General features: G+C 56.5%; 1 protein-coding gene across 2 annotated transcripts in view; it reads left to right on the top strand.

Annotated features, from left to right (window-relative positions):
- The window catches only part of CACNG5 (calcium voltage-gated channel auxiliary subunit gamma 5), a 589,250-nt gene that overhangs the window by 268,522 nt on the left and 301,862 nt on the right, over positions 1–18,866 (top strand). For both annotated transcript variants that reach the window (XM_069655046.1, XM_069655047.1), the window contains exon 3: positions 15,534–15,620. In XM_069655046.1, coding sequence (XP_069511147.1) covers positions 15,534–15,620 — 87 coding nt within the window. The remainder of the gene's footprint in view (positions 1–15,533; positions 15,621–18,866) is intronic.

Here is an 18,866-nt window from a genome sequence, read left to right as displayed (position 1 = left end):
GGCCCCCACTCATGTCTCCCAGCACCCCCAACCCCCAGCAGTCGAGTGACACCCTCCATCAGGCCCCACTCATGTCTCCCTGCACCCCCACCCCCCAGCAGTGCAGGGCACCCTCCACCAGGCCCCCACTCATGTCTCCCACTACCCCCACCCCCCAGCACTGTGGTGCACCCTCCACCAGGCCCCCACTCATGTCTCCCATTCCCCCCCACCCCCCCAGCAGTGCAGTGGCAGCCTCCACCAGGCCCCCACTCATGTCCCCCTGCACCCCCACCCCCCAGCATCCAGGGGCACCCTCCACCAGGCCCCCACTCATGTCTCCCAGCACCCCCACCCCACAGCATCCAGGGGCACCCTCCACCAGGCCCCCACTCATGTCTCCCTGCACCCCCACCCCCCGGCAGTGCAGGGCACCCTCCACCAGGCCCCCACTCATGTCTCCCACCACCCCCACCCCCCAGCACTGTGGTGCACCCTCCACCAGGCCCCCACTCATGTCTCCCATCACCCCCACCCCCCAGCAGTGCAGGGGCACCCTCCACCAGGCCCCCACTCATGTCTCCCACCACCCCACCCCCCAGCACTGTGGTGCACCCTCCACCAGGCCCCCACTCATGTCTCCCAGCACCCTCACCCCCCAGCAGTGCAGGGGCACCCTCCACCAGGCCCCCACTCATGTCTCCCTGCACCCGCACCCCCCAGCAGTGCAGGGCACCCTCCACCAGGCCCACACTCATGTCTCCCACCACCCCACCCCCCAGCACTGTGGTGCACCCTCCACCAGGCCCCCACTCATGTCTCCCAGCACCCCCACCCCCCAGCAGTGCAGGGCACCCTCCACCACGCCCCCACTCATTTCCCCAATCACCCCCACCATCCAGGGGCACCCTCCACCAGGCCCCCACTCATGTTTCCCAGCACCTCCAACCCTCAGCAGTGCAGGGGCACCCTCCACCAGGCCCCCACTCATGTCTCCCATCACCCCCACCCCCCAGCATCCAGGGGCACCCTCCACCAGGCCCCCACTCATGTCTCCCTGCACCCCCATCCCACAGCATCCAGGGGCACCCTCCACCAGGCCCCCACTCATGTCTCCCATCACCCCACCCCCCAGCAGTGCAGGGGCACCCTCCACCAGGCCCCCACTCATGTCCAACTCATGTCTCCCATCATCCCCACCCCCCAGCAGTGCAGGGCACCCTCCGCCAGGCCCCCACTCATGTCTCCCAGCACCCACACCACCCAGCAGTGCAGGGGCACCCTCCACCAGGCCCCCACTCATGTCCAACTCATGTCTCCCATAACCCCAAACCCCCAGCAGTGTAGGGCACCCTCCACCAGGCCCCCACTCATGTCTCCCAGCACCCCCACCCCCAGCAGTGCAGGGACACCCTCCATCAGGCCCCCACTCATGTCCCCCTGCACACCCACCCCCCAGCATCCAGGGCCACCCTCCACCAGGCCCCCACTCATGTCTCCCTGCACCCCCACCCCCAGCAGTGCAGGGCACCTTCCACCAGGCCCCCACTCATGTCTCCCACCACCCCACCCCCCAGCACTGTGGTGCACCCTCCACCAGGCCCCCACTCATGTCTCCCAGCACCCCCACACCCCAGCAGTGCAGGGCACCCTCCACCAGGCCCCCACTCATGTCTCCCATCACCCCCACCCCCTAGCATCCTGGGCACCCTCCACCAGGCCCCCACTCATGTCTCCCAGCACCCCCACCCCCGAGCAGTGCAGGGGCACCCTCCAACAGGCCCCCACTCATGTCTCCCATCACCCCCACCCCCAGCATCCAGGGGCACCCTCCACCAGGCCCCCACTCATGTCTCCCTGCACCCCCACCCCACAGCATCCAGGGGAACCCTCCACCAGGCCCCCACTCATGTCTCCCTGCACCCTCACCCCCAGCAGTGCAGGGCACCCTCCACCAGGCCCCCACTCATGTCTCCCACCACCCCCACCCCCCAGCACTGTGGTGCACCCTCCACCAGGACCCCACTCATGTCTCCCATCACCCCCACCCCACAGCAGTGCAGGGGCACCCTCCACCAGGCCCCCACTCATGTCTCCCACCACCCCCACCCCCCAGCATCCAGGGGCACCCTCCACCAGGCCCCCACTCATGTCTCCCTGCACCCCCACCCCCCAGCAGAGCAGGGCACCCTCCACCAGGCCCCCACTCATGTCTCCCACCACCCCACCCCCCAGCACTGTGGTGCACCCTCCACCAGGCCCCCACTCATGTCTCCCAGCACCCTCACCCCCCAGCAGTGCAGGGCACCCTCCACCAGGCCCCCACTCATGTCTCCCATCACCCCCACCCCCCAGCATCCAGGGGCACCCTCCACCAGGCCCCCACTCATGTCTCCCAGCACCCCCACCCCCGAGCAGTGCAGGGGCACCGTCCACCAGGCCCCCACTCATGTCTCCCATCACCCCCACCCCCAGCATCCAGGGGCACCCTCCACCAGGCCCCCACTCATGTCTCCCTGCACCCCCACCCCCAGCAGTGCAGGGCACCCTCCACCAGGCCCCCACTCATGTCTCCCACCACCCCCACCCCCCAGCACTGTGGTGCACCCTCCACCAGGACCCCACTCATGTCTCCCATCACCCCCACCCCACAGCAGTGCAGGGGCACCCTCCACCAGGCCCCCACTGATGTCTCCCACCACCCCCACCCCCCAGCATCCAGGGGCACCCTCCACCAGGCCCCCACTCATGTCTCCCTGCACCCCCACCCCCCAGCAGTGCAGGGCACCCTCCACTAGGCCCCCACTCATGTCTCCCACCACCCCACCCCCCAGCACTGTGGTGCACCCTCCACCAGGCCCCCACTCATGTCTCCCAGCACCCTCACCCCCCAGCAGTGCAGGGCACCCTCCACCAGGCCCCCACTCATGTCTCCCATCACCCCCACCCCCCAGCATCCAGGGGCACCCTCCACCAGGCCCCCACTCATGTCTCCCAGCACCCCCACCCCCGAGCAGTGCAGGGGCACCCTCCACCAGGCCCCCACTCATGTCTCCCATCACCCCCACCCCCAGCATCCAGGGGCACCCTCCACCAGGCCCCCACTCATGTCTCCCTGCACCCGCACCCCCCAGCAGTGCAGGGCACCCTCCACCAGGCCCACACTCATGTCTCCCACCACCCCACCCCCCAGCACTGTGGTGCACCCTCCACCAGGCCCCCACTCATGTCTCCCAGCACCCCCACCCCCAGCAGTGCAGGGCACCCTCCACCAGGCCCCCACTCATTTCCCCAATCACCCCCACCATCCAGGGGCACCCTCCACCAGGCCCCCACTCATGTTTCCCAGCACCCCCAACCCTCAGCAGTGCAGGGGCACCCTCCACCAGGCCCCCACTCATGTCTCCCATCACCCCCACCCCCCAGCAGTGCAGGGGCACCCTCCACCAGGCCCCCACTCATGTCCAACTCATGTCTCCCATCATCCCCACCCCCCAGCAGTGCAGGGCACCCTCCACCAGGCCCCCACTCATGTCTCCCAGCACCCACACCACCCGGCAGTGCAGGGAGGTGGGGGTGATGGGAGACCCTCCACCAGGCCCCCACTCATGTCCAACTCATGTCTCCCATCACCCCCAACCCCCAGCAGTGTAGGGCACCCTCCACCAGGCCCCCACTCATGTCTCCCAGCACCCCCACCCCCCAGCAGTGCAGGGACACCCTCCATCAGGCCCCACTCATGTCTCCCTGCACCCCCACCCCCCAGCAGTGCAGGGCACCCTCCACCAGGCCCCCACTCATGTATCCCACCACCCCCACCCCCCAGCACTGTGGTGCACCCTCCACCAGTCCCCCACTCATGTCTCCCATCACCCCCATCCCCCAGCAGTGCAGGGGCAGCCTCCACCAGGCCCCCACTCATATCCCCCTGCACACCCACCCCCCAGCATCCAGGGCCACCCTCCACCAGGCCCCCACTCATGTCTCCCTGCACCCCCACCCCCAGCAGTGCAGGGCACCCTCCACCAGGCCCCACTCATGTCTCCCACCACCCCACCTCCCAGCACTGTGGTGCACCCTCCACCAGGCCCCCACTCATGTCTCCCAGCACCCCCACACCCCAGCAGTGCAGGGCACCCTCCACCAGGCCCCCACTCATGTCTCCCATCACCCCCACCCCCTAGCATCCTGGGCACCCTCCACCAGGCCCCCACTCATGTCTCCCAGCACCCCCACCCCCCAGCAGTGCAGGGGCACCCTCCACCAGGCCCCCACTCATGTCTCCCATCACCCCCACCCCCAGCATCCAGGGGCACCCTCCACCAGGCCCCCACTCATGTCTCCCTGCACCCCCACCCCACAGCATCCAGGGGAACCCTCCACCAGGCCCCCACTCATGTCTCCCTGCACCCCCACCCCCCAGCAGTGCAGGGCACCCTCCACCAGGCCCCCACTCATGTCTCCCACCACCCCCACCCCCCAGCACTGTGGTGCACCCTCCACCAGGACCCCACTCATGTCTCCCATCACCCCCACCCCCCAGCAGTGCAGGGGCACCCTCCACCAGGCCCCCACTCATGTCTCCCACCACCCCCACCCCCCAGCATCCAGGGGCACCCTGCACCAGGCCCCCACTCATGTCTCCCTGCACCCCCACCCCCAGCAGTGCAGGGCACCCTCCACCAGGCCCCCACTCATGTCTCCCACCATCACACCCCAGCACTGTGGTGCACCCTCCACCAGGCCCTCACCCATGTCTCCCATCACCCCCACCTCCCAGCATCCAGGGGCACCCTCCACCAGGCCCCCACTCATGTCTCCCAGCACCCCCACCCCTCAGCAGTGCAGGGGCACCCTCCACCAGGCCCCCACTCATGTCTCCCATCACCCCACCCCCCAGCATCCAGGGGCACCCTCCACCAGGCCCCCACTCATGTCTCCCAGCACCCCCACCCCCCAGCAGTGCAGGGACACCCTCCACCAGGCCCCCACTCATGTCCCCCATCACCCCCACCCCCAGCATCCAGGGGCAGCCTCCATCAGGCCCCCACTCATGTCTCCCTGCACCCCCACACCCCAGCAGTGCAGGGCACCCTCCACCAGGCCCCCACTGATGTCTCCCACCACCCCCACCCCCCAGCACTGTGGTGCACCCTCCACCAGGCCCCCACTCATGTCTCCCATCACCCCCACCCCCAGCAGTGCAGTGGCAGCCTCCACCAGGCCCCCACTCATGTCCCCCTGCACCCCCACCCCCCAGCATCCAGGGGCACCCTCCACCAGGCCCCCACTCATGTCTCCCAGCACCCCCCCCCAGCATCCAGGGGCACCCTCCACCAGGCCCCCACTCATGTCTCCCTGCACCCCCACCCCCCAGCAGTGCAGGGCACCCTCCACCAGGCCCCCACTCATGTCTCCCACCACCCCCACCCCACAGCATCCAGGGGCACCCTCCACCAGTCCCCCACTCATGTCTCCCTGCACCCTCACCCCCCAGCAGTGCAGGGCACCCTCCACCAGGCCCCACTCATGTCTCCCACCACCCCCACCCCCCAGCACTGTGGTGCACCCTCCACCAGGCCCCCAATCATGTCTCCCATCACCCCCACCCCCCAGCAGTGCAGGGTCACCCTCCACCAGGCTCACACTCATGTCCCCCACCACCCCCACCCCCCATCATCCAGGGGCACCCTCCACCAGGCCCCCACTCATGTCTCCCTGCACCCACACCCCCCAGCAGTGCAGGGCACCCTCCACCAGGCCCCCACTCATGTCTCCCAGCACCCCCATCCCCCAGCAGTGCAGGGCACCCTCCAACAGGCCCCCACTCATGTCTCCCATCACCCCCACCCCCCAGCATCCAGGTGCACCCTCCACCAGGCCCCCACTCATGTCTCACAGCACCCCCACCCCCAGCAGTGCAGGGGCACCCTCCACCAGGCCCCCACTCATGTCTCCCATCACCCCCACCCCCTAGCATCCAGGAGCACCATCCACCAGGCCCCCACTCATGTCCAACTCATGTCTCCCAGCACCCACACCCCCCAGCAGTGCAGGGGCACCCTCCACCAGGCCCCCACTCATGTCTCCCACCACCCCCACCCCCCAGCATCCAGGGGCACCCTCCACCAGGCCCCCACTCATGTCCCCCAGCCAACATGTCATCACAAACTAGATCCCTGGCCCTTATGGTCAGCCTCCAAATGCCAAACACCCACCCGAGTATTGCATCCACCCCCTTAGAAATGGCAACAACATGATAGAACCCCAATTGCAAGTTTGGAAATCAACACATGTCCCTCACATACACCCAATGGGTGTCAGTGAATGTCAAAACCCATATCATGATATGCATGAAACCAATGAGATGATACTACACATTTAAGTTTGACGAAAAAATATGTATTAACGTGTTATGAGGGAAACACCCGCGCGTGCCACGTCACGACGCGCTTACGTGCTAAGGGCCTTTGGTCCAATGAAATCGCATATGCGTGCTGACGTGCATACGCGCTAAGGGCCTTTCCTCGATTTACACGCAGACGTGCAGGATTTTCACGTGCAAAATCACTCCGTATCAAGCTGGCCACGCATAAGCACACGGAAGACCACGCTCCTGCCCAGAAGGCCGAATTACTGCCCCCCCAGAGCCCCGAGCACGCTCCCACCTGCCATCTGCTGCTGCCTGACTGTCTGCTGCCCACGTGCCCTGCCATTTGCTGCCTGCACATCAGCCAGGGGTGCTGTTGCTGTGACCACCCCTGCTGGAACCAAAGACTCCCGACTGGGATTCCATCGCTCCACAGCCCAGCCCCAGGACCCAGTTGCCCACCCACTCATGCCTCTGGGGTTGTCATGTTGGGCACTGCAACATCTGGCACCACTGACAACTCCCGGCCAGAGATGCAGAGGGGCACCAGCTTCAGTGCCAGGGAAGTTGGTGTCCTGGTGGAGCAAGTCCTGGGGCAGTATGATGCCTTCTTCGGAAATGTGCGCGCCGACAAGGAAGGACCGACTCGGATCTGGACGGACATCGTGACTGCGATCAACGCGGAGGGGGTGGCAGTCCGTGACTTCCAACGTGTCAAAAAGCGCTGGGAGGACTTCAGGTCCTGGACCCTGAACAAGGCCCGGCTCCTCTTGAAGGCAGCGGATGCTAAGGGGCGCCGGGGCCACTTGTCGGAAGATCAGATGAGGGTCCTGGAACGCATATTCCCAGCGCTCCACGTCCAGGTCCTTGAGAGGCAGACCTGTCTGGAGTCGAGCGGTAAGTGTACATGTATCATGATTGTAAGCTGTGCGTGTGGTGATGTGCCAGTAGTGTGCAGGTTGCACATATGTTTGTATGGGGCCGCGTATGGGTGGGGGTGTACAGGGCCGTGAGGCTAACACATGCGAGGGCTGTCATGTGTGAGCTATGGATGGTGCTTGTGTGTGTAGGCTTGCATGCCAAATGCAGTTGTGTGGGCACACATATTTGGATGAATGTGTATGTAAGTAGGCATGTTCGTGATGTCACGCATATACGTTGTTTTCTGCTGCATGTATCAGCACTGTGTACATGTGCATGTGTGTGTATTTGACAAGGGTGCAACAGTGATGCAACATGGATGCATGTGACAGCGGGATGTGGAAGCCTGATTGGCAGATGTGACATGGATGCCCATCTGAACACTGCGACAGTTGGCTGAGGTGTACACATGCATGCAAGTGTGGTGGTGTGCGTGCATGTGTAGTGCACTCCCTGTGTTGCATGTGATGTCTGGCTCACCTTTGCCTGCTCATGCTGTTGTATGTGTATGGATGGTGCTGGCAGTTGCGATGTGGCTGTGGTATGGCTCATGTGTGCAAGTTGAAATGACATGTGTGTTGGCGATTGTGATGCCATGTCTGAGGTTTGCCAATGCCACTCATGTGCAACTGTCATGTGTGTATGTGTCCATTGTACAGTGCCCTGATGCCTGTGTTTTATTTCTCCCTGTCTGCAGCGTCAACTGATGAAGAGGGCGGAGAAGGTGCTGTGGAGCACAGCGGCGGGGATCGCACTACCAGCCGGAGACGCAAGGCCCGGCTCCCCTCCCAGGTTGTGATCTCGTCGGGGAGTGAGGAGTCCGGTGCCGTGTCCCAGGCCGCAGCTGCCGGGGGGAGGTCCAAGAGGCGGAGGTCGGAGTTGGACTCCTCGGCAGCAGAAGGGGCAGCTGGGACCCCACAGGGCCCAACGGGGGAAGATGGCACGGAGTCATCCAAGTTGGTGGGGGGTTTGGTGGAGGAGGAGGCCGTACAAGTAACAGAGACGGGGTCTGGAGGTGGGGATTCCACTGCTGCTAGTGGAGCAGTGCAGGACCAGGGACAGGAGGCAGCACAGGTCGCTGCAGAGGTGCCTGTGTGCAATCCTGTCCCTAATCCTGTCACTGCATCATCTTGCGCCAGCAGGGATTCCTACGTCCAGACCCGTTTTCAGGCAGGGGATGAGCACACGACAACTGGCCTTCCTCTGCCTGCGGACGTGGCTATCCGGGTCCGGGTTGAGCCTGTCCTGACTGGTGTGGCGTTGCGTCAACGGGCCATGTGAGGTGACCTGCAGTCTTTTCATGTGGAGACTGCACGTCATCTCGAATGGCTTGTTGACCGCGTCGGCTCACTGGGACAGGTCACCCAGGCCGGATTCCGCCGTTTGATGGGGCTTGCTCAGACCCCCTCCTCAACTGAACCCCCTATGCGCCAGTCGTCCTCCGTGCCATCTTCCCACCCATTAGTCACCTGGGTGCCCTGTAGAGCTGCCACTGACGGTGTGGCCATGCTGGTGGAGGAGGCATCCCTGCCACAGTCGGGAGTCAGACGTCCAGCAGGGTTGGCCACATCAACGACTGCACCCCAGCCAGCGGAGGATGTGCAGGCAGCAGGAGGCAGTGCACGGGCAGAGGCACAGCAGCAGCAGCAACGTGGTGGGAGCCATGATGGCTCGGGGCCTTCGACATCGGAGGGGCAGGCATCGGCCGGAGGGGATGAGGACCCAGGATGGGAAGTGTCTTCCGTGTGGCAGCGGTTGGGCCACGCCATAGATGCGGAGCGGCAGCGGGCCGATGAGGCACGGCTCACGATGGTCAGGGCGGAGAACTCCATGCGGAGGGCCCTGAGGCGGGCCGAGTGCCTCGAGGCAATCCGCAGGGAGTTTGGGGTGAACATGTGGACGGCCCTGCGGACCCTCTGGGCCATGGAGGAGGACTGCCTCTGGGACATTGAGCAGGAGTTCGATGATGCCCTGGCCCAGAACATCACGAAGTGAGCCGTCGGACTAGCCCGCTGCCCTTGTAAATAGTTATGTAGTCAGTGTTAGGTTTCCTTTGGTTTAGCATTTTTTTTGGACCTTTTGGACAATGGGCCACATTTTTGTATATTTTTTTTATTTTTTTAGGTAGTGTTATTAGATAGGTTTAATTTCTTCAGTTGGGATCATGGACCCTGGATTGTTTATCTGTATATAGATGACTTTTGGATTTTCATTTTTTTTAATGATTTACCCATGGAGCAATGGTTTTCGATTTTAATTTTCCATTGGATTTACTTTTGTGGACTGTGACTTTGGACACCTTTCCTTTGGATTATGATTTGTGGTTTGCATTATTTCACGGACATGCTGTTTTTCTTTTTTTAAAATTTCCATTATTGTTTGTTTATTTTTGCTTTAATTTATGTTGCTTTTAATACATATTTTTTCCTCAAACTGCAATGTGTAGTATCATCTCATTGGTTTCATGCATATCATGATATGGGTTTTGACATTCACTGACACCCATTGGGTGTATGTGAGGGACATGTGTTCATTTCCAAACTTGCAATTGGGGTTCTATCATGTTATTGCCATTTCTAAGTGGGTGGATGCAATACTCGGGTGGGTATTTGGCATTTGGAGGCTGACCATAAGGGCCAGGGATCTAGATTGTGATGACATGTTGGCTGGGGGACATGAGTGGGGGCCTGGTGGAGGGTGCCCCTGGATGCTGGGGGGTGGGAGACATGAGTGGGGGCCTGATGGAGGGTGCCCCTGGATGCTGGGGGGTGGGGGTGATGGGGAACATGAGTGGGGGCCTGCTGGAGGGTGCCCCTGGATGCTGGGGGGTGGGGGTGATGGGAGACATGAGTGGGGGCCTGGTGGAGGGTGCCCCTGGATGCTGGGGGTGGGGGTGGTGGGAGACATGAGTGGGGGCCTGATGGAGGGTGCCCCTGGATGCTGGGGGGTGGGGGTGATGGGGGACATGAGTGGGGGCCTGGTGGAGGGTGCCCCTGGATGCTGGGGGTGGGGGTGATGGGAGACATGAGTGGGGGCCTGGTGGAGGGTGTCCCTGGATGCTGGGGGGTGGGTGTGATGGGGGACATGAGTGGGGGCCTGGTGGAGGGTGCCCCTGGATGCAGGGGGTTGGGGTGATGGGAGACATGAGTGGGGGCCTGGTGGAGGGTGCCCCTGGATGCTGGGGGGTGGGGGTGGTGGGAGACATGAGTGGGGGCCTGATGGAGGGTGCCCCTGGATGCTGGGGGGTGGGGGTGATGGGGGACATGAGTGAGGGCCTGGTGGAGCGTGCCCCTGGATGCTGGGGGGTGGGGGTGATGGGAGACATGGGTGGGGGCCTGGTGGAGGGTGCCCCTGGATGCTGGGGAGTGGGGGTGATGGGGGACATGTGTGGGGCCTGGTGGAGGGTGCCCCTGGGGGCTGGGGGTGCAGGGGGACATGCGTTGGTGGGCAGTAGTGCAAGGTGACATGTGGGTTGGCTGGTGGGCATGCCCATGGTGGATGGGGTGCCTGCGGGACATGTGCAGGGTAGGCCCCTGTGGTGTGGGCCACCTGCAGGGGCCGTGGAGGGTGTAGAGGGAACACCTGGGAGGACCCACATGTGCAATTCACGTGTGGTGCTCCCCGCGCACCCCTGGAATACACGTACCCTGATGGAATTGCGTGTGATACTTCCTGCGCACCCCTGAAATACACGTACCCTGCTGCTTTTGCGTGTGATACTTCCCGCGCACCCCTGGAATACACGTACCCTGCTGCTTTTGCGTGTGATACTTCCCGCGCACCCCTGGAATACACGTGCCCTGATGGAATTGCGTGTGATACTTCCCGCGCACCCCTGAAATACACGTGCCCTGCTGCTTTTGCGTGTGATACTTCCCGCGCACCCCTGGAATACACGTACCCTGATGGAATCGCGTGTGATACTTCCCGCGCACCCCTGAAATGCACGTGCCCTGCTGTTTTTGCATGTGATAGTTCCCGCGAACCCCTGGAATACACGTGCCATGATGGAATCGCGTGTGTTACTTCCCACGCACCCCTGATGTACACGTACCCAGGAAAATCGCATGTGAAACTTCCCGCGAACCACTGAAATACACGTTCCCCGCTTGGCGTTTGCTGTTTGACAGTCCTGTGAACTGGTCCAGGGTTAGCGCAGCCCTTTGCGATGATTTGGGGATTTTGAAGGCTTTTCCTTGCGCAAGGGCGTAACTGGCGCTGCTGCAGGGTCGCTGCGCCACTCTGCGCCACGGCTGGTTTCGGAGGCTAAAATCCATGAATACGCTGTGCGATGAAAAGGATTTTTTCGCACTCGGCTGGCGCAGTGTATCGCACGGGGACACTGTGCGCCAGCCGCGTGCGCCACTTTTGTGCGAATTTCTATGAATTACCCTGTTCGTTTTTTTTCCATTAAAGAATATGTTTATTTTAGGCACGTTTTAATTAGAAATTGTTAATTCTGGGTCCTTGACAGGATTCCTTTTTTTTTTACCTGCAAGAAAAATTCCCTAGGGTAATTTGCTGCCAAATATCACACTTAAATATAATTACGTATTTCGAGGACACAATCTTAACACTACAAAGGAAGATAAGGTATGCTACTGGTTAAACATATATTAATGTATATGAACCTGTAGATTACTTTGAACATGCGCTACTTTCTATAAGGTATTCAATAATTACTTTTAATGCTGAAAAGATACTTTGCATCTTATATTCAGTATACATGACAGACTGACAGCAGGGGGCAAAGTGGAAGTTGCAAGCTACTTGCCAGCCATACGAAACTCGCTCACCACCTCAATTCTGTACTTGCAGACAGCACACCATGTCTTACCTGCCACGAGACCAATATCGCTGGCCAAGGTCTCGTTTCCAGTGTACATTTTGCACCCTGCTGACAGGGTTTATTACATCTGTGTTCATGTGCAGCATATTTGCACCAACAGTATATTCTTGAAAAAGTGCCTTGCTCTCTTGCAAGACATATGACAAAGTGGGAAATACCTTTCCAGTGATTTCATAAGTGATCTTATATATGTAAGAATTGTCATCCTTGATGCCATATTTGATTTCAATGGTGACATCAGGAATGTCATTGATGTGACACATGACGCCATAAGTCACATCATATTCAACATCAGGGTGCAACATTTGATTGGTTGATGTCATCTGTAATGTCATCATTTTGCTCTTGGTATGTGCAACAGGAGGGCTCAGAGTTAAGGCAGCATAGCTTCCAACACCTGCCAAATTGCAAGTCTTTTGGTATTTCGCAACAGAATATATATATATATATATATAATATATATATATATATATATATATATATATATATATATATATATATATATATATATATAAATCATTTCTTTATTGCCCATTTTCTCCTTACCACTGGTATCCTCAACAGTTTAAATGCCCCATAAAGTCTGGTCTTTGGTCATTGATTCCTTTAGGTCATCTGTCTGTCTACCCTCAGACAAAATAATAGACCTGTGTTAACCCATTCTAGTGTATTTGTATGTAGTTAGTGAAAAAGATGTCATTTATCACAGAAACGAGTTGCATAGGAATACAGAAAACTAAATAGGTATTCCTTGAATGGGATGCCTTTAAAATAGTGTGGATGAATTATGATTGAGTAATTAGGCCATGATGGGGTGGCAAACTTGTGCCATTACCAGTTGGGGTGGTGATCCTGGACCTATTCCAGAGACAAAAACCAAGAAGAGATATACATGCAGTGTGTAGGTGGATTGAGAGCTGGAGTGCAGATTCTTATTCATAGGGGGTGTGGCACGCTCAGAGGTGGAGGGCTGCGCGTCAGCTAGTAGCTTGCTTCGCTGGCTAGCGGTGGAGTTTGAGTCTGGTCTTATATACGTCTACTGTTGAGTTGTCTTTGAGGACAGTGGAGAGGTACTTGTAGTAAGCATGAGGTTCAGCGGGACGGGGCACACAGGGAGGAGGGGAACATAGAGGTTGACACGAGAAAGACTTGTAGAGTGCAAGAGGGGGAGTCGAGACTGATGCAGCTGGCAAGATAGCAGGCGGCAAGACCATGGATATATGTAAAGAAGAAGGGAAGGGATGTGAAGAGAGAGTTATTTTGAATGGATAACCACACTGACTGTGGTAATGCAAAGTGGTGGAGGGTGGATTTCAGCAAGGTTAAGGGGGTGTGAGTGGCAAGGTTTAGAACTTCAAGAGGAGAGTAGGAGTAGAGAGGGGGAGACCAAAGAATAGGCTTGAGCAGTAGTTTATTCCACTAAGGACGGGGGCTTTGGCTGAAAGGTAGGAGAGGTGGAGGACGAATTTTCTCTATATTGAGTAGATTTCTCCAAGTGGCTGTTGCAGAAGCCTTTATACATTTTTAGAGTCTTAGATCATTGAACGAAGAGGACCCCAAAGTTGCAGCCCTTGGATGATGGAGTGAGGTGATTGAGCAGGAATAAGGTAGGGGTAGTGAGGGTGGGGTTAACAATGGAGGCTGGGAGATTATACTGGAGTGGAGAGTCAGGCAGCGCAGGGCCGTCCAGCAGATGATCGTCAGGCAGTTTGTGATGTGACGACAAAGAGCAGTGGTGAAGGATGGGATGGAAGAAGATTTTAAAAGATTTGGGTATGATCAGCAAGCTTGTGGCATTGAAAGCCAAAGGATACAATAGGTTTGCCAACAGAGGAGATCTATGAAGTCAAGAGGAGTGGCCTGGGTGCTGAGACTTGGGGAACTCCCATTGGGAGCGGTGTGGGGGCCGTGGTGCTAGAATTCCAGGAGGTAGAGAAGGAATGATTAGAGAGACTGGAGGAAGGAGAGTGTGTGTGGATAGGTCAGGTGGTCCACAGTATCAAATCCACAGAGAGGCCAAGAAGTGTGAGGATGCAAGAGAGGTAAGAGAGCGATGAGCAGTGGTAAGAGAGCTGGGTACATGAGGGAGAGCAGTTTCAGTAGAGTGTTTGCTCTGGGAGCCTCATTCTAGGGGATCACAGTGCGTGTAGGCTTCTAGCTATTTTGCTATATGTTTGAAGACAGAGTGATCGGGGAGGAGAGAGACCAGCCAAGAGAAGCAGAGGTTTTAGGATCACAAGTGGATTTGCTTTTTTACTTTGGGATGGCAGTTGCTAGTTTGTAGCAGGTGGGAAAGAATCCACAGGAGAAGGAGAGGTTAGAAAGCTTTCTGCGGTAGGGCGATGTGTTGGGTGCAAGTTGATTAATAGTTTGTGGTGCAAAGGGGTTAATAGGGGCACAGGTGGGGTTGGCAGAGAGGGAGATGGGTTCAGTTGAGGAGGTGGAGGGAAGCTAGCAAGTGAAAGGGAGAGGTGTCAGACAGTTGGGAGAATGAAGCATAAGAGGTTAGATGGAGTTTCAGTTTTAGTGATAGTGGAGAGAAGTAGGAGGCAAAGACATTGGCAGCGGGAGCAAAGCATGGCGAGCAATTGCTAAGGAGAGAGAGCACAGCTTGCAGGGTCATGGAGGCACACGTAGTATTAATCAGTGGCAACGCACTCGTCCTGGAAGCAAGATGACGCAGAGCAACACATCCCGGGTCATCCTTAGAAACCTCATCGGTATTAAGCGCATTATAAAAAAACAATTCTAATTCATTAATGATTATATGGAGAGTTTACATGGATGAGAGTATCACAGCAGTATAGTAGATGGATTTAGCAGAGTGAAGAGCAATGGTGAGAGAAACACAGGGACTTTGTAGGCTACAAGAAGAGTTGTGTAGTGAGTGTGTCAATACGCGTGGCTGTCTTCTTTGGCTGGAGAGATCCAAGGTTGATGGCAAGCGCAGCAAAGGGCAGAGGTGCAAGCAGATTGCAATCAGCAGAATTGGCCATTCCAGTGTTGAACTCTTCAAGGACTAAGTTCAATGGACGTGGTTAGTGGAGGGGAGAGGGTTTGGATGGAAGACTTAACCTAGTACTAGCATGGGGCCATAGATTCAGGTTCAACTTTCTATTGGTGATGGGTGATGGTGGGGAGTGAGGAGACAGGCATTGTGAAGTGAACGAGTGAGTGAGCAGAGGGGGAGTGGTCTATAGAGAGAGAAGATGAGTGGCGAGAGGATGAGAGGTCGGAGGATGAGCTGTAGGCAGTTGCCATTGATGTGGGTGGGAAGGTGGTTGCGCACGACTGATTGATGCAATCCTCATTGTGTAGTAATAGCCCTGCTGTAAGATGCTTTATCATATTGTGCTGCACTAGTCATGTCTGCAAACCTAATAAAAACGCCTCTATTTGCTCTTCTGTCTACAGGTGAGGAACACGGTCGTTGTTTTACCATTGAATATGTCATGCCAGTCAATGTGCAGCTGACGTCAGAGTCTACAGTCAGCGTTTTAAGTAAGTACTGTGTCTGCTTTAAACCATCTCTCTGTGACTGGGGGTACTGAGGGTGGTGGGGGGTAGGCAGGGAACTGAATGATGTCATGGAACTTGGAGAGGCTGCTTTTGGTTTTTAGTCTTAACCATGTCACTGACAAACTGTGTGTTGAAATAATTCATCATAATATATCGGAGCAAATGCTACGTTTACCTTTACATTACACATCATAATCAGCAAACATATATTCTAGCATAAAATCGCCAGTACCATGGATGGAAACGACCTATGACCCGGTAAACAAAACCATGGATCTATATACTACCAAAGCAAAGTATTTATTCAGGAGGTCAAAGTCTGCCATGAACTCCTGCAACACAAACAGCTTCACTGCCTGGCAGCCGCAAGCATGATTCCAAATGCCCCCTACATACGGCCCAGTCCTGTTCTTCCCCATCCCCATCCAGAAAGAATGCCAAAAGCAGCGTCTTAATCATCCTGGATCTGTTTTCCATCTATTCAAATCCTGCTGTGTCTGCCTGTGCGGCAGACTGTACATGCGGCGTGCTGCAAATCACACCTTAGCTACATCTTGGAGAAGTTATCTTAAACAGAATCTGCCAAGATCTGCGCCAGAAGGTGCAGTTCTACTGGTGAAGCAGCTCCCTCATTTCTCTATTGCAACCATCTGTGTGGAAATAGGGTGCAGCAGAGGGCCCTAGAAACCCAAGAAGAATGTGCCGAGCCAGGCGGATGCAGGCATTCTGTTGTGACAGTATTCAGTTTTGCGAACCAACCAGTTAAACAGGCTGGGCTTCCTTCCCGTTACCCCTGAAACATCACTGTTTGCACAAGGAGATCCGAGCAATTTAAAAGACCCTCATAGCCATGCTAGTTCACACATCCATGCGACACACCATTCCCACCTATGTGTATGATAAGAGTTGCAGTGAGGAAAATGCCTGCGCAGATGATGAATGCAGGCGTCAGCCACTCTCGGTCATAAAGGCTTGAACACAGCACACAATGCCTTATTTATTACCTGCCAGTAGTGCATTATTCTGATTCCCACCCTTCCCCAACTAGGTACTTACTTTTGAGGTGGCCCACTGGCTGACATATCCATGAACTGATGCACACTTTTGTTAATCACAATCAAAATACTTTTGTGAAACATGTTCATGACACGTCATGTTTGTTTACAAAAAAATGCAACATAACATATTCACAGTTTTAGCCAACCTCTGAAATCCATTTTATGCATACTGGGGCTGTACTATATTGGCCCTCCTCTTGCTCCAACCTGTGAGGCTAAAAACCTTGCGGTCATCTTCGACTCCACACTCTCCTTCTCTCCTCACATCTCTGACATCTCTAAGAAGTCACACTACCAGCTGCAGCACTGGAGATTGGGCCGGCTCTCCCCGGATCTGAGATTGGGCACCAGATGTGTAGCCAGATCTCAGGATCGGGCCAGAGTCAGTGCTGGGGGTGGGAGGCGAAGTGCCCACGAGCAAACTGTACCTTCCTCTGGTGACCCCATGAAAGGGGTCACCAGAGGAAGTTACAGTCCTCAGCCACGGCCCGGTTTATTTATGTATGCAATGTTTGTTGGATACATGGACCCGGATTATTTATTTATTTATTCAATGTTTGTTGGATACCTGTATCCGACAAACATTAAATAAATATACAGGTATCCGACAACATTGCATGAATAAACAAATACCCCTATTAACATTGGAACTATCTCACACAAGGCAGCCACCCAACTGCTTTCAGAGGGGAGCTGCAGGAGTTGTGCAAGGTGGGGTTCAAGTAAAATAAACCGTTGCTTATGGCGAACAGAATTCTTCACCCTGTTTGAATAGTACCCAAGGGGGAGGTTTTTTTATGAAATGGGATGCACATTGTGCATTTTAAAGAATATTTACTCAGCAACACTGGGCAAAACTATTATCCGCATAGTGAAGTAACTCATCACCAGTCCTATGGAAGTTGTTTAAAGTGGAATTGATATATAGTTTGGAAAAGAAGCAGCATGAAAGAAATCGCACAATTTTATACTATTATTTTGGACATTTCCTTTGATCGGAGGTCAACTGCCAGCTCCGCCCCTTAAACCTCGCCTCCTCGGGCACCACCTCTCCAAACACCACCCCCGCCCCGGCCCTTGTGGCATCCCCCACCAATTCTTTTCCATTTCCACCACTGACCAGCTGCACGTCCTTAGAGGTATTCTTCCTTTCCTCTCCTTCCCCCAAAAGCTCACTGTCTCCAGAACTCTGGTTCTCTTCAAAGGCTGGACTACTGAAACAGCCTCTTTACAAATCTGCCTGCCTGTACTCTCCGCCCTCTGCAACTCATCCAGAACAGGACTGCAAGACTTGTCCTTGGCCTCAAGCCAAGAAATCGTATCTCTCCAGGATTGAAATCCGTCCATTGGCTCCCAATGGCTTCAAGCATTAAGTTCAAAACCCTCTGCATTGTCCACAAGGACTACTGCAGCCTGGGGCCTCAATACCTTCAACTCTCTCTTCCTAAATATCTTCCTTCTCAAGCTCTTTGCTCATCCACCTCCAACTCCCTTAGGGTCAGTCGGTTCTCCAAGCAACGTGTTGGTGGTAGATCTCTTTCTTCATCTGGGGCCTTCCTCAGGAACAGCCTCTCTGAAAATTGAGGAGATCCATCACTGGTTCGGGAAGCAGCTCAATACCTTCCTCTTTGCTTCTGCCTTCTCTCCTCGTCTCCCCTGCTGAACACCTGGCTGAAACTGCACCAGTGACCTGGCTACCCTCTGTTCTCGGGCTCATGTCCCCTCCCCGCCAGTTGCACACCTGCACTGCCCCTCCTGGCAACCCTTGACCTCTGGGGCTGTTTCTGTATCCCTACAGCCCCCTACCAGCCCTTGACACCTTATTTCTGCACTTACTTACCCTCGTACCTGCCACCAGCTGGCTGCAATTCTTATTTATTGCTCCTATTTATTGATTCTATTTATTTACTGTTATCCTATGTACTGTACTTCCCCTCCCTCTTTACCCCTCACACTTTTCCCCTTCCCCACCTCCCCTGCACTTGCACGATCTCAATGTTACCTGGCCTAGTAAGATCGTTGTCTCGGTCTTCCCTCTGTTCCCCCTCCCTTGCCTCGTCACGCCTTGTAACACTTCTGTATAGGCGCGTTATAAATGCTATATCATATCATACACTTAAGACTTGTTGGTCATGTTGCCTAGTTTACGTAGCACAACCTAGATTAGGAT

Source organism: Ambystoma mexicanum, chromosome 3q, assembly GCF_040938575.1.
Source record: "Ambystoma mexicanum isolate Mex_15411 chromosome 3q, UKY_AmexF1_1, whole genome shotgun sequence".
NCBI lineage: Eukaryota > Metazoa > Chordata > Amphibia > Caudata > Ambystomatidae > Ambystoma > Ambystoma mexicanum.
Note: the sequence above shows the minus strand (reverse complement) of the source record. Positions and strands in the feature narration are given on the sequence as shown.